This window comes from Apteryx mantelli, chromosome 5, assembly GCF_036417845.1.
Source record: "Apteryx mantelli isolate bAptMan1 chromosome 5, bAptMan1.hap1, whole genome shotgun sequence".
In the NCBI taxonomy this organism is placed as follows: Eukaryota; Metazoa; Chordata; class Aves; order Apterygiformes; family Apterygidae; genus Apteryx; species Apteryx mantelli.
Window position 1 is genome coordinate 15,467,934 of NC_089982.1, and position 16,401 is coordinate 15,484,334.

At 41.4% G+C, this 16,401-nt stretch overlaps 1 protein-coding gene across 1 annotated transcript in view; it reads right to left on the minus strand.

The window, feature by feature from the left end:
• The window catches only part of UNC5C (unc-5 netrin receptor C), a 257,162-nt gene that overhangs the window by 84,449 nt on the left and 156,312 nt on the right, over positions 1-16,401 (minus strand). Inside the window, exon 2 of the mRNA XM_067297086.1 lies at positions 8,919-9,140. Within this exon, the coding sequence (XP_067153187.1) occupies positions 8,919-9,140 (222 nt within the window). The remainder of the gene's footprint in view (positions 1-8,918; positions 9,141-16,401) is intronic.

Below are 16,401 nucleotides of genomic sequence, written 5' to 3' on the forward strand. Positions count from 1 at the left end.
TATCTGCTTAAAAAAAATTCCTCAGAGTCTGATCTATGTGCAACTGTTGTCCCACATAGATGTCTTTTTTTTTTTTAAGAGTTTTTTCTGCTCTAATTTAAAAACTAATTTAAGCAATAGGGTTGCTCCTACCTCTCTTCATAGAATGATTTCACTGTTTAATGAGCTGATAGAGGAAACAGCAGAAGATACTACTCAGGTGAGTTTATGGAGACATCATGGGAATCAAGGGAACAACATTTACTTGTCTTGCACAGTCATCAAAACCCTGACAGCCTTATACTGCATTTTCAGTGACTGCATCAGACTATAACTTGTTCTCAGCAAGCAAGAAGTAAGATGTCATTTGGACCTTCCATATCCCCAAGTATTTTCAGGGATTTTCATAAAGAAACTACAGACCTACTAATCCTACTCATTTTCATACTTAATTAGTTGAAAAACCTGTATTTAGAAAATACAAGTGTTCCTGCCTTTGCATTGCCAGGGTGCGACTGCAGCAGTTTTGTTTCGCAGTACACAAGGCCTCAGCTCTGCCCTCCTTTTTTCAAGGTTATTCTCCATTTAGGCCAGTGGAAGCAGGATGGGGATTGAAATGGGGGGGGGACTCGCTTCCCGTTCCAAACAATGTTGAAATTTGTTGGCCTTTCAGGTGCCATCGCCACGGGGGCTCCAAGTCTCTCACAAAAAGACTTTGAGCTCCAAAGGATGGAAAAAACGAGCAGCACTGTGCAATGCTATGGCTAGTTTGAAGCTGTGGTGGGTGGACTGATGTCTGAAGACGCCCTTTGGGAATCTAAAGGGATTAACAAGTCTGTAACAAAGGACTTCATTACGGAAAAAACTTGAGGGGTGATAAAGTATAGGCTGGACATATTCAAATAACTATCCTCAAATGGTTCAGATGAATGCAATAAGCATCCATATTCCTCTTTTTATTATTTTGAATAATTTTATTTCCTCTCTCAGCCTTGTTCTCCTAAAAGCCCACAGGAAACCTTCAGGACAATTAGGAGAACAGCTGCAGATAGGAAGTTAATGTTGCAATAAGAAATGAATAAATATCCTAAAGCTTTTATCTATTGGTCCCAAAACACTTAGCAGAGGCAAATAACAGAGAAGTGGAGTGGTCTGCACAAAGATGCATGGTGATCTACACACAGAAAATTTGGAAGAGGCAAATGACCCTTCCCATGGACCCATCACAGGAAGAGCAGGAGCAGGAATTACAGGCGGGGGAGCTCCCTCTGGGTCCACCTGAGTCTTCTCCAGTCCGCTACCCAAGAACAGAATCTTCCTGGGTTTTGGGTGATGGCTTTGCTCTGCCTATAAGATTTTTTCCTCAGGAAAGAAATGTCTGGCCCAAAATTCTTATTTTAGGTATATGAATACAATTTTAAGTTACTTGAGGCAAAACCTAATTTCCTTCCTTAGGTCAGCATTAGTGACTTTTTTCACTTACTTCTACAGAAATAACCATCATTTTGGATTTATATTCCAGATAATGGTGACTTTCAAGGGGGTGTGAGTATGTGCACCAATTTTGAAGTTTCCAAATCGGCTCTCTATCAGAATATAATAATTACCCAAGTAAAAGTGGAAACTTCTTCTTCTTGTAAAAATGTCTGCAGCAGCTTTGCTGTTGGGTATTCCCTTGATTTGGATCAAGGGGATCCAGCTAGCTAAATCTTTAATAGCTCACCCTCTGAGGACCACCAAAATCTGAGAAGAGAGCGCTTTTCTTCCAATGGTGATGGGTGTGGATACCTGGGAGAGGTGCTTGTGAGGCACACTGGGCGAGAAGGCAGCCCGAGTGACATCTAAAATACCAGCAACCTAAATGTCAAATAGGAAAAAAATGTGGGTTTGTTCACATATTTTTATGTAAGGAAACATCCTGTATTTCCCTGGAGAGTTCCAGTTCTTTGGAGAAATAGAGTTGTCTGCTCCTTTCATCCCTAGCCGCAGCCTTTCAGACCGTACACACAAACATGTTCCACTTATAACACCCTTCCAAAGAGGGGGCACACTTTGAATTACTGCAGAAAATGAACTGTAGTACCAATTCTAACCCACATCTCAAAACCATTAATAGGAACATTTGGGAAAAGATACATGGACACATTTTTAAATTTCCTTGAAATGAGTTGGATTAGGGGAGAATATTGAAGGAGCACAGCTAAAAACTGGCAATATGTTGCTGAGAAATAATTATTTTGAATCAGGGCGCTTGGTGCTTGTAATGGATTTGATCCAATGACAAACGAAAAATAAAATGACTTGTGACAACAGTGGAATGAAAACAATCCTTATTTATGATATGCGGCTACCCTTACTAACATAACCCCAAGGTATTCTACCCCAGAGAGTCAAAATATTGCAGGCTGAAGCATAACTGCAGCACTTAGCACCACTTGTCATCTCCTTAGTGAAGTTAATAGGGGAAGTCGGCCACATTTGTTTGGAAAAAATAGCCTTTTTCCCTGTATTTCAGACTCTTGAAAAATAATAAAGAGAATTAGGAGGCTACAGCAAGCCAAGACAAGGAAAAAAGAGGTTAAGGGAAGATGATGTGCAGTGAGGGAAAAGAGCAATAAGGGAAGGAACATCCGTGAGTCACAGAAAACAAGTAAAATGTTACCCATCTGCAGTCTTCTCGCAGAGCTGGGCATATGGGGGTGCTTCCCAAACGCTGTATTTGGGCTTCCAAAATAAGCATTTCCCCACTGGTGTTCAAATAAGTCCTGTATTTTATAAGCAACAACAGCTTTTCCTATTCATAAAAAAAAAATACTAAAACGAAGAAGCACAACTGCTCAAAACAAGTAGGCATATGATATTCTCTGTTGTGTGTCCCAGCTTAAATAAAGTATGTTAAGGGCTAAATAAGTTGATGGGGCTTTTGTCATTAGGGCAACACAGCCTTCCAAAATGTTGTTATGAACATCAAAATAAACAGCTTTCTTGAGATGTTTGTACACATACATACAAAAAAAAGAAAAAAGATAAAGTGATAGAGCACCGTGTGCTGAAAGTGATTTTTTGTCTCTAGAAATGCTGCCAGAACAGCACAGGCAGCCACTGTGAAAGTCTCCCCACACTGCCTGGGCCACAACGGCCTGTAAGAGCAGCTCTAAAGGCACAAGGCTAGCCGTCAATCTTTGATCTTCTGTTGAGAGGGTGAGCTATTAAAGATTTAGCTAGCTGGATACCGACTCCCCTGACAGGCAGCCAGAATCGTTGCTTAAGGTAACAGCTTTCTGTTTGCCAGATCAATGCTGACCAGACGTCAGAAGCTCAGTCTCCTTTCATCAAATCTGCAAGTCATTCGAGAATACTTTATTAATGGGAAAAGATAGTGGTGGGGGGTAAGCCCTGGAATCACATTAACAGTTATGTAAAGAAAGGAAAACATTCATTTTGCATTGGCTGGACCCTTGGGCAAGGCTCAGGAGTCCTTGTTCTACCTCGTTGCTATTTGGGAACAGCAGGGAGGTCGTAAGTAAATCCCTGAGCCCTCCTCACCCTACACATCCAAGCAAAAGAAGGCAGAAAAGGGTAGGCAAACAATAATGCTGGCTGAATTGCCCAATACGTCTATTAAATTAGCACTTAAAGTAGTTCCAAATGTTGTTTTCTCCTTGCTTGAAGGAGAGAAAGAAGAAGAAGATGTCACTGGCATTGCAGAGGGCAAGAAGGGGCCTATAGATCATTTCACCTTAATAGTCACGGAGAAACTATTACAATGCATATTCAAATAGAAAAGAAAAAAACAGGTCCCTGTAGTCCTGATTTTTCTGTTGTGTATCACTGCAAAGTTGGTTTCTATTTTGCAGCATTAAATCCTTCTGCGCACAAATGTATGGGGTGCAAGACTGTCTTCTGTATGTCTGCAACTCTATCACCACTGCAGAAATGCTTTTTTTGCTGTGAAAATATTTCTCCATAAAAAGCACATATGTGAAATAAAACCTTTTGCCATAGTCATTTTCAGAGACACAGTAATTTGGAAAATGTGCACAAATTGCTCTAATAATTATTGATGCTCTTAAGCTTCCTGCTCTGTGGCAGTGGAATTTACTTGGTCCAAAAAGTATCAGTTCTGCAGGGCTCCTTTTACTTTCTGTGCTGTTATCTTTTATGACAGGCAGTCATAAAATCAAATGTGTTCCCTCAAAGCAACTTTCATCTTTGCTTTTTAAAACCAGTGTTCATATTCTTTACATATATTTTTCCATGTTAATGGGAAAATATTTCAGTAAAAACATAAAAAAGACGATGCCCTGCCTTGTACTTCACATACCTAGGAAATGAAGCTGCCAAAGATGTGCACTAAAGATTTTCAAAGCACCCATTTGGACTTCTTCATGAAAATACTTAACTTTTTCATAAAGAAGAAAAATTCCAATGAGTCTGAAAATTAAAAACCAGACTTTAATGATCTTCTAGACAGAGCTTCTGCTTTCTCAAGCGCCATCCTTGGAATTTTTGAAAGACTCTCTTTTCAGGCCAATTTAATTAAACAAAGTGGTACTAGAACACCCTGTCACCATTACTGTTCACATCCTCTCCAACCAGAAGGCAACAACTCCCACAGAGTCCCTGTGCATGTACTGTACGGCAATGCTTTACCTGCTCTTTAAAAACAGCCCATAGTGCAAAGGATCGTATACCTAAAACCCTTGTTTTGTGACCATGCCTTCTCTGTGTTACAAAGGAAAAAAAAGTATCTATCTATATATACGCATGTATGTTTTTATACAGGAAAAATATACAAATACTTGTTTTTTCCCCCTCTTAAAATTAACCTTCTTAATAGATTCAATATTTCTATCCAGCAGCTCTTTTAAATGACAGCTGGGCTGCACTCTCATTCTATCTCCTGTGCCACTTCTACTGCTGTGCTACTGTCTCCGGTTTTATCAGTGACAGTAATAAATTTGCCTTATAACAGGAATTAATTATTTCTACACAGATTTCATTCATGGCCAGTGTTTCCACAGGCTCAGAGTCCATGAAAATATAATCCTTTGCAGGCCAAAACCTATTTCTCTCTTTCATGCATCATTTACCATCCCAAGATGATGTACCTCTAGCATCACATCTGCATTTTAGTCCTCTCCCTTTCCCTACAACCGGTGCTGCAGAAAAGAACACATAGTTGGTCTTTTACTTTTTTCCTCATGTTCAGATGGAAGTGTCTGTGTTTCAGTTTGTGCCCGTTGCCTCGCGTCCTGTCGCTCGGCACCACTGAAAAGAGTCTGGCCCCATCCTCTCGACACCCTCCCTTCAGATACTTGTACACATTGATAAGATCTCCTCTCAGCCTTCTCTTCTCCAAGCTAAACAGGCCCAGCTCTCTCAGCCTTTCCTCATAAGAGAGATGCTCCAGTCCCCTAATCATCTTTGTGGCCCTTTGCTGGACTTGCTCCAGTAGTGCCACATCCCTCTTGTACTGGGGAGCCCAGAACTGGACACAGTACTCCAGATGGGGCCTCACCAGGGCTGAGGAGAGGGGGAGGATCACCTCCCTCCACCTGCTGGCAACACTCTTCCTGATGCACCCCAGGATACCATTGGCCTTCTTGGCCACAAGGGCGCATTGCTGCCTCATGCTTAACTTGGTGTCCACCAGCACTCCCAGGTCCTTCCTCCCATATTTTTTTTAATCTATTGGTCTTGTTTTCCTTTCCTTTGCTTTTCTACCCTGAGAACCTGAGAGAGGAAACAGCAGCCGACGACCAGCTGAGTGTGGTGCTCCTCTTTGTCACTGAATGGACCTCCAGCATGGAAAAACCATCAGTGGGGAAGACCATGCCCAGTTTTCAGTGGCTTGGGTGGCATGTCTGGCCCAGCAGAAATACTGTGTAGCTAGGTTCCCTTTGAGCCAGGGTTACTGCTTGGGGCCAAATGTGGGCTTACTCTTAGCAGTGCTGTGCTACACGACTGCTCCAAGGGCACAGAGTGACTTCTAGCAAACAACATCCAACTGCCAGCCCAAGGCTGGCAGCAGTTTTGGCAGGGGCTGCCATCCTTACGCTGCCCTCTGCGCAGCTCAGCCGCTGCAGGTATGCCTTAGGTTAGCACTACTGCACCAGCCAACCAAAAGTAGCAAAGGAAAGCAAAACAGCCTCAGAAGTGGCGGAGTCGAAGACCTCTGCCAGCCGGACTGGTGCAAGATGCCAAGGTGATGATCTCATAGGTGTAAAACCTTCCTCGCACTGTGACTCCGCAAGGCCACTGTCTCATGAAACTTTTTCTCCAGCTCCAGTGGACACGTTTTGCTGAGCTTCCGTAGCTTTGAAGAAGGCATTATTTCAATGCTGCCTTCAACACATTGCTCACCCAATGTCTATACTACACTATGTGTCCTCAGCCACAGATTCTCAGTCTGCTTATGGCAAGATGGAGAAACACTGCACTCATGACATGCATTCACTAGCCTTTTGGCAACCATGAGGTGGACTGACAAATTTAGATACTGACAGCTTCATTTTAACAAGCTGTTAGCATGACTGTTTTTTGTGGCTCTTATGCTAATAATCTGATGTGCACAGCTTTTGGCATACCCTCCCTTCCCCTCCTGGAAGTCCAGTAGATTAAGTTAATCTCTAATTGGAGACAGGTTTTGTTTAGATGTAATTGCTGCTGTTTATTATTCAAAACATTCATCCTCTAATATATTCAGATGGATCTCTTTTCAAGACTGGGCTTCTACATTCTCTGCTGCAATTTGTTTTATGGCATCATGAAGTTCTAGAACGGGATTTTGGAAAAAAAAGGAAGTGTGCATTGCAATGAATTTTGCACCTGTACCAAAAACTAGAGTGACAACAGTGTTTCCATGTTTTTGAGAGATCTATAAGCTTTGCTCCAGAGAAAGGGTGTTAACATGAAAACCGAGCTATGTAACCTATTGCTCATATTTTGACTCAAGCTTTTTACTAATTTGATATTTTCCTTACCAGTGTAAATTTCCTCCTACACAGAAGCTCATAGAATGTATTAATCTTAGGCATTTTCAGAGAGTCTTTCTTTTGTCTTGTTATAGTTACATTTTTGGAAATTAATATAATGGGGCTTTTTCTCCATCTTTCATCTTATCTGGCATGATTACACCAATTGTACCTGACAGACTAATATTAGGCTATATATTCATCCTGTGTAGGGTTTCTAGTAAAGTCAGGTTACTTTACAAGTTTGTAGCATTTTCAACCATTTTCTTTTCATATAAGAGCAGCGCTTAATTCACTGGTTCTGTCTTGTAACTGGGTCAACCAAAATGGACAATAATTTGTTGTCAGGGTGTTATTTTTGAGACACATGATTCACAACTGATTTCCTAAAGGTCTTGAATTGCTGCTGAAAGAAAGCTAAACCTACTTTTTTCATTGTTTACATTAAATGCTAATTTCTCTCCTCACAAAGAAGCAAAAGCCTGAAAACAATAATTTCGAATCTTATTCTTCCCTCACCTGTTTCAACACAGAACCGCTGAGCTCAATGGAAATGCTTTTTTATTTCCTCTAGGGTCACTCAGAAGAATCAGACCCTTCATTTTCAAAGCCGCCTTTGGCTGTACTGTACAGAAGGCACAATTCAGTTTCTGAATGCTGATGTTAATAAAAGCCTAAAGAATTAACACAGTGATAGCTGCTCTCCTGCTTGTCCTCATTCATTCCAGTGGACTCCCACAGGTGAAAAAAATAGAAGATGTGTTAAGTAACCAGATTTTCTCTTTTTAGTCATTTTGCTGCAGTCAACCTGCTGGAATAGCCTGTTCTTACTAATAAATAAACAGGCCTGAAGTTTAATACGTATTCTTCTTTCTACAGCCTTACCTCCCTACACCCACCTTCTTTTTCTCAAGCTGAGAGCACCACAGCACTGTTAAAAGCTTGGGCTTTTGATCTCTGTGCAGATAAATGAGCTGAAACAAATAAAACTCAGTTCACAAGAGACTACCAAGACATCTGGTGGAGTTATTTTTCTACGTAATTAGACCAAGTGGTGGTGCAATTCCCAAATGAAAGTTACCTTCTCGCTTGATACCCAGTTATTTTTCACAGCCCTCAAGACAGCACTAAGTCCCACTTCTCTCCTTGCATGTCACAAACTCTATTGATTACCAGTCTTCCCAGACTGGAACAATCATACCTTTGACACAGGCTTGTTTACAGCTCAAGCTTTTAACCCCCCTTTTTTTTGGTACTATGAGGGTCCTATTTGTCTTCCCTGAATGTCAGTGGGATTTCTGATATTGAATGAGGAAGGATGGGGTTCTTGGCTTTTTTTCTTCTATTCCTTGCTAACCTAAGGTAGTTCTCCTTCATAAGGACTCTGTGGAGCAGGAGGAAGAGTATAATGGAGTAATCGGCAGTTACTTGCTCTGGATCAATACCCTGTTCTAGGCTGTGCCCCCACGTGCTTTCTCCTTCTTTCTTGCTGGAAGCTGATTAAATTTCTCCTCTTTTTCCAAATCTCCCTAGCAAAACACCATTCTAAGAATAACCTAAATGCTTGTCAGCACTTTGGCAAGAATGTGTTTTTTCCTCTGTGACTATGATACAAGGACCATCCCTGTGCATTTGTGACACAGGAGAGCTGAACAAGGAGTTGACTTGGCCGAGCGCTTCTCTTTTGTTTGTGCTTGGTTTTATGTTTTCAAAATATGATTTTGGTTCAAACTGAGCAGGATCCTCTATAATCATGTTTTAGTAGCTGACGTGGATGCAGACATCACCTCTGTGCTATGACAGCTAATGTTTGGCAGGACCAGGCACAGAATTCACACCTATATTAAGGGTAAAGAGAAGTAGCTGTCCTATGAATAGTTGCTAGATTACAAAGGTGGGCTTGATATGAATGCATTTTAATTTTCTCTCTCTCATCTCTCCCAAGATATAATGCAAACTCACCAGAGGTTTCATCTACTCTCTCATCCACCACATGGTCCTTCTGATGGACCCATTCGCTGTTGCACTTGAAATAGATCTGCGTGGCAGGGCTCGCTTTGCAGTACAGATTCACGGGCTTGTTCTTCACAATGTAAGCTTCTTCGGGTTCAATGAGGAAGTGAGGCAATGGCTCTGGAGGATCAGACGGAAAAGTTTCCGGAAGTTCATGAAAAAAATCATCATCTGCAAAAACAAGACAGAAAGGACAAATGAAACAACCAAAATTCAGCTGTCAAAGACTTAAAAGCGCTTTCTGAAAATTTCAAAAAAAGTGTACGTTTCAAATAAAAAGTTGTCTTGGGAGAATTCTTGGACTGAGGTGTAAATGCACAGTTGTTTTCAGACTAGAAAAATTTGTTCTTTACATCCTAAGCACTCTTTCCACTATGTGATGTGATAGAAAAGTGCATATTCACACGACTGGGAATGTCCCTTTGTTAACATCACTGGCAATACTAGCAATAAAACATTATGTTAGTGCTTGGAAGAATTGCCTGCAAAACTGTAGAAAGAAATAATGCAAACTTTTGGAGGCTTCAAGGTCGCACTTTTTAATACTGACTTATCACGATGTTTAATCAAGTGCATGCACGTAGCTAGCAATGGCTGAGGATGTTACAAATAGGAAACACGCCTTTCATTTTAGATCATCAATTTGAAATTTACTCTAAGGGCAAAAGACTAAATGAATGTCCAGTCTGTGGCTCGTTGTTCAGTCTCTGACTTTCTTGTTAAGACTGCTAATGAAAATGCCAAGCTTCGGCTTATTTGTCTGTTTTGCAGTACAGTTGTCTGTGCGGTCCCTGCTATAGAGAGGAAGCAGAGGCTGTGACGCAGAGCAGAGGAGCCACGAGATGGCACAGCTCTGCGCCGATGTGGACCCATGCTAGCGACTTAAGGAAAGCTCTGCACCTCTCCGGTGATGCCAGGAATGAATAAAGTCGATACGAGAAGTCTGGAGAAAGCGGAGGGGAGGGAAGGGGAGGGAAAGAATCCAGCACTGAAAACACCTAATATGTATGTATTTTCCTTTCTCTCTCTCTCTCTCTCCCTCTTCACAAATCTCCTTTTTATACCCCTCTGCCCCTTTCTATAGAGGAAATCTTCTACACCAGAAAGCACCAATTCAGTGGAGAATCAGGCTCTTGCTGTGCCCTTCCCCTGCTGCTGTCACTGCTCAGGGATGCTGGAGACGCTCACGGCAGTAAGGGGACGGAGGAGCACCAACTATTGACAGATCCATCAGCAAGAAGCCGACAGGCCTGAAGGCCTTATTCAATCTCCTCTTTTCCGCCTCTGAAGCAGTTATCGTTATACACAGTGACGGACGTTGCTGATGATCAATAAAACAGCCCAGAACATCAAACTAAAAATACTGCGGAAGGCTGGCTACCTTCTCCTTGTCAGTCTTCATGAAGACGAAATGTCAGGCAGCTCTCTTCCCTTGCTCTAGATATACCTGTGTCGTCTGGGTCCGCAATTACAAGGGGCATGAAAGGCTCTCCTTCCAGCCACTGCTTTTACCGAAAGACAAGAAAGAACAATAACAGTTGAAAGAGACTGGAGGAGAAGGCAATGCGGTGCCCGTCTACACAGCTACATGGAGACACACTGTACATCTTTATTAGGGATGGGAATACCTTACCCAGCAAAAGGTTTTGTGAACCTCTTAACTATTTATGAAGAGAGCATGTGTAGTTCGAGTACACCAGTTCCTCTTTTTTTTTTTTTTTTCCATACTAAATTAAAACTATTCTTGCTCTTCTGGGTGTCTCATTTTACAAAGGGTAACAGGCCTGACTCAGTGCAGCATTACTCCCTTAGAGTTATTAAAACTGAACTGGTGCAAGGATAGAAGAATGGGCCACTAAATAAGGCCCACTATTTTTCATGCAAAGGAAAAATTTGCAACATAGAATAACAATTCAACTTCCATCTCCAACTAATCTGGTCCACCTAAATGCTCTAAATAGTCAAATTTCATTTTTACCACTTTTCCCTCCTTCCTTCTTTTCTGTGGTCAGAATGAAAAGGAAGGAGGGAAAAGTGGTAAAAATGAAATTTGACTATTTAGAGCACTTAGGTGGACCAGTTTTTCATTCTTTTCATTCTGATCACACCCGCCTCCTTTTTTGAAATCCCATTTCCATTCCCCGTTAGTATTTCTTGCTCCATTTTGCTCTCCAGTTTCTCAAAAGAGGAAGATGAGTTACAACAAATGAGTCTCAGTCAACATTTGGATTCATGACAACTAAACGTGTTTGAATTAAAGCAAGAGGACTTTCACTGTTCCTAATACCCCTTATCCATAAGGGTATCTCCCCTCTCTTTCCCGCTGCTTCCCTTTCTCTCTTGGACTGCTCGCACGCAGGCTGCTGCATATACATACACAACCCAGAAGCATTAGAGATGAATCATTTCCCCTGAATTGCCACAGGACGTATCTTTTTCTTCTGGTCATTTAATTGCAAATCAGTGAGCAGACAGATGGAAACTAACAAAGCACACATATGTTTTATAATTAAACAAGTATTGCTTCACTAATTTCTGGTGACTGGAAGAACAAATGTATTTTTTTTCACCAATAGATCTCTGCACATTATCAAAGGCAATACTTATGCTGCCTGACCAATTAACTGTATCTTATCAAAGATGTAACTAGAAAGTCCAAAAGGAGGGATCAGCAAGCTGCAGAAAAGAAAAAGGTGTTTTTCTCATTATTTCCTCAGTGCTGATTAATCAGCCTTGACAATGTGTGTAGGCTTTGGGTTTCCCTCCTGAAGGTAAGCATTTCTAAGGTTTAAATACTATTTTTACATTCAAGTGGATTCACAGTATGGCCTAGTACACTACAACCTAATCTCACTTTTCAATTGCGGCTACAGCTGTTTCTCCACAAGGCTGGTATCACATGGTCTATTATAAGCCAGTTTTCTTACTGGCTACAGTAAGAAGCATATTCTACATAGAATATGTACATACATATGTATGTAGAATACAGCATATTCTGTAATTCCACTTTACTTTTTATAAGTAATAAAGCCCAGCTTTATTTTTCCACACTCTTTCTCATTGCTACCGAGAGGCATCTGAACCTCTCTTAGATGTTGGATAAGAGATGGAAACCATTCGCAAATTGTCGCACAACCAGTGTGTGCAGAGGCTGTCTTGTTCATAGAAACTGGCATCTAACAACTGCACTTTTAGAATAAATTTAAGATAATAGCTGAGACAGAATTTAAAAAAATAATTTCTATATGGGAGTATGCTCATTCAATCCTCAGCCCCAGTATTGCTGTTGTTAGTAGTAGTAGTAATAAGAGTGAGTTAACTTTTTTATGGAGAAAATTTTTGAGAAGAACATCGAGAACATGAACACGACTAAATTTTTCTGTGTTCTGCAGAAAAGAAATCGTATCACAAAGCCAGTCCTATCCCCATTAGCATTCAGGGTCTCCAAGCCATGCTACTCCCGGCTACAAGGTCGCAGGCAGCTTTAGCAGCCCGTGCGACTCCCAGCTGGACCTCAGCCTGCATTTCCATCTGAAGGGGCGCGTGGGGGCCCCTACAGCAGGCAAAACCCAGCACGGCCTTGCAGCACAGACCGAACCGACGTGGGTTTGCATCGTGCTGCAGCAGCGTCCCACTGCCGCGCGGGAGCGTTCCCCGCCTGGCTGGGGACGACGGCTCCAGGCAGGCTCCCACCCAAGGCGCTGCGGGACTTTGGCCGCCAGCCCCGGCTATGCGGCACCCGGCCGTGGTCCCCTCTCCACCCCGCGCTGGGCTGCTCTGCGCAGCCCCCGACACTGGGGGGTACTGAGAGGAAAGAACCTGAAATCCCATCAGTCGCTTGACCATCCGTAGGTACAGCTGCAGGACGCCTTGAGGACTGTAGGTCAGTTTGCCCGCTGATCTGGGATACCCTTTTGAACATTCAATTTCTCCACAAAGGAAAAAATAATAATTTTTTTAAATTTAAAAAAAGATCAAACCATCAACCTCAACAAACATTTTGGATCCAAATCTTCCATTTAATTTTTTATTATAATAATATATTGTTATGCTTTTGTTTTAATGCTTACAGTAACATGAAAGCAGAATTGTGATGGCATAATTATATAACAAAATATTCTTAAAAATCAAACCCAGATATTTACACCTGAAAGTGTCAATGTAGGACAATTTGACCTTGCTGAGATTTTTTGCAGCTCACTACCAACCAAACTTTTAGCAAAACTGAAGCAATTTCATGAATCTGAATTCATGAAGCCACATTTTCTAACAATGTAATAAACACTTCCATCAAAATTTCTCCTGATCGGTTCCAGCTAAGCACAGGTCATTCCTCTCTCCTGAGGAAGACCAACTCTGACTTTGCTTTTCTAGGGGTTACTGTGTTATAATTGTGTGCCCCAGTGCATCTGTTTCGGTAATCTAGATGGGAGTCAGCTCTCTCCGTGTACTCTGTCTCTGTACAAGGGGATAAATCTTGCCTGAGACTTTGATCTGAATCTTCCTGAAGGTTATCACTGGATATTTAAATTTCTTATCTCCTGGCAGTGTAACAAAGTGGCAAACTTTATATATCGCTTATTTAACTCTTCTAAGGAGTTAAACAGTTCCTCTGTCTGGAGAAAGAAAACACAAACCAAACCAATTTAAACCTATCTGTGTAGATACAAACACTAGAAATTCATGTTCTTGATTTCCAATCATTATGTCAGCATCATGTGCAGCAAGTCCCCTTTACTACCCTGCTTGAACAAAAAACCCAATATGAAGTCCACACACTTCTTCCCTGTTAAAACAAAACCCCTTTTTTGCCCAGTAACTTTGAACTGCAAGTTTACTTCTGCAATATGTCCCATTCATCTTTATTTTCACATAATAAAATGTACAGCCCATCTGTTGTTATTGACTGATCTATATTAGCAAGACAAAAGGCCTGATTAATGGTACTGCTAAACCAGTTTCACTCATGCAATTCATTCATATTAGGAAAATAGATTTACAAAAGCCATTTTAATCTAAAAAATTTAATTTTGATCTTTTATTTTAGTTGCTGGCCTGAATTTAGATATGCTGTCTTACTTGCCTTCTGTAGCATCCTACCACCGCATTTTTTTTTAAATGCAAGTCAAATACAAACCATATAGGAACAGGTAAAGTGTCACTGAAACTAGCATTGGTAAAATATGGCATGGAATGTCATATGTAAGAATTATAGTTTAATTTTCACTTAAGGTAAAAGAAATCTTTCTCTAAGCCAAGACCCTTTTGATTTTAAGAAAGGTCTTTATTCTTTTCGTGCTTTGTTTGTAAAACTGTACATATTATTAGCTCTTCATGCATAACAAATATAAAAGGAGATTTTATGGTATCCTTCACTTTTTATGGACCAGTACCCCAGCTCTAATTTGTGGCAGGAAAATATTGTGCTCCGTACACCAATCTATTCATCTCTAGATCACTAGTTTTATTACTATATATCAAGCTTTAACTCTCATCAACCCAGCATATAACTCACTATATTTCTGAACTGCGAGACTTAAACTATTATTGCTTATATCATAATATATTGGACCATTATCTCTTTGTGTGAGACCTGAAGCAAATTCTTCTCAAATGGAATTGACTTCCGAATGATTCAAGAGCAATTTCAAGGGAATGGCTGCAAAGCTAATCCCATTTGCATTTGGATGCCCATCGCTCGGCAAGATCAGTCACGACGCATTGCAAGAAAGGCAGCTGGAGATAACCGTATGGATGGGGTTTCTGTCTGGTTTTTAATATCATGATTAAAAAGCTTTCTGGAGCAACAAGTACTGTTTACTACGAAATTAACAGCAGGTGCTAGCTCTGCGAGATGGCTTTAGCAGGATGGAGGTAATGGTTTGTTTTACAGCGTATACATTTTTCAGGAAGTGAAAATTATTCAGCTGTAAGGCCTTTGGTCACAGACTTGTCTTTCACCCTAGGAAGGGCATGCAGCATTATGGTGCCACCAAATGGGAAGCAAGGAAGCAAAAAATTTGCCAGGCAAATCCTGTACGCCATACAGTTTGCATCCACCTTAGAGCCCCCCCTTAACATTGCCAGAGCAAACCTGGCTATGAAGAGTAGGCCAAATTGAATGATAAATGGGAAAAAACAGGAGGGCAGGTCTATCTGGCGGTGTCGACAGTGCTATATGCAGCTGGTTGCAAGGCGGACAAGTGATGAGGCAGTCACGCGGTATTCAGTATTCGGTATCTCAAAAGTGGAAGATTCCACCAAATAGCTCAGGAAGACTGTAATTTTATAAAAGCATAATATCTGACCAGCTTGGGAGGCTGGGATGCACTTGCTCATAGCTGCCTTCATGCAGGCCTTTAGGGGTCTAGAAGATGAGGCTTGGTTTTGTGGCAGCCCACAGGCCAGAGCGCTGCTGAACCGTGCTGAATGCCCATGGGAACCAGGCCAGGAGAAATCCCAACTCCTGTTTATTGAGAGCCCACAAAATTAAATGCTCCTTTTGGGAGGGAAAGTGGAGTTCAGGCATGGTCTGGGAAAAGCAGCAGGGAAATTGATACAGTGCACAATGTTCATCTTTTTTTGGGTGCAGTCAGTCCAGAAACAGAAGAAATAAATACCACCAAATGCAACGAATTCCCCCCTGCATCCGCAAGGTCTCAGCGAAGACCCTCCGAGTAGATTGTAGCTTGACAAGGCTTCCTCAGGAAGGAGGAACGTATCTGCTGAATGGTTACATACAGTTCAGAAGGGTGTTTGGCAAACGCCTCCCCCCACCCACACATCAACCAATATCAACCCATCAATCAAACAAACACGTCCTTTCCTGCCCTCTTTCACCCCTACCAAAACAAACAAACAAACAAAAAAAAACCAACTGCAACATAGGGATAGGAAGCGATCCTGTTTATAAGAAATGACCCATTGCCAGCCATAGGCACCAACATGGAGCCCTTTCTAAAACCCAGATGATGGGCATCTACGATGTCCTGAAACAAACACAGTGCCACCAAAATATACTGGATTTTGGCTCAACAAAAGAGTCCAAGAAGGAGTTTCCCATTGTTTAATAACAGGCCTAATATATGCAACATAAAAAAAAAGTATTTAGGCCACTAACAGCCTAATATAGTAATTATGTAATGTTACTACTTCCATCTTTCTCAGAAAGTTGGGAAGAGGAGAAAAGGAGAAGCAAGTGCCAGGCTTTCCCTTGCAACTGTTGTGCCCAACATGCTTCTCAGTCTGACATGGCCAATGTGGATGCTCTGCAAGCAGGTTACCCACAGCAAACAACTTGTGCTATAATTCCTCTTGATAGCACCATCCCTTTCTCCTCTCAGATAAATGTTTGGGATATATTTTGCCTGGCTTATGCTGGTAAAAATGCACTGATCTTAATCAAGAATTAATTCCAGTGGAGTCAGATTTG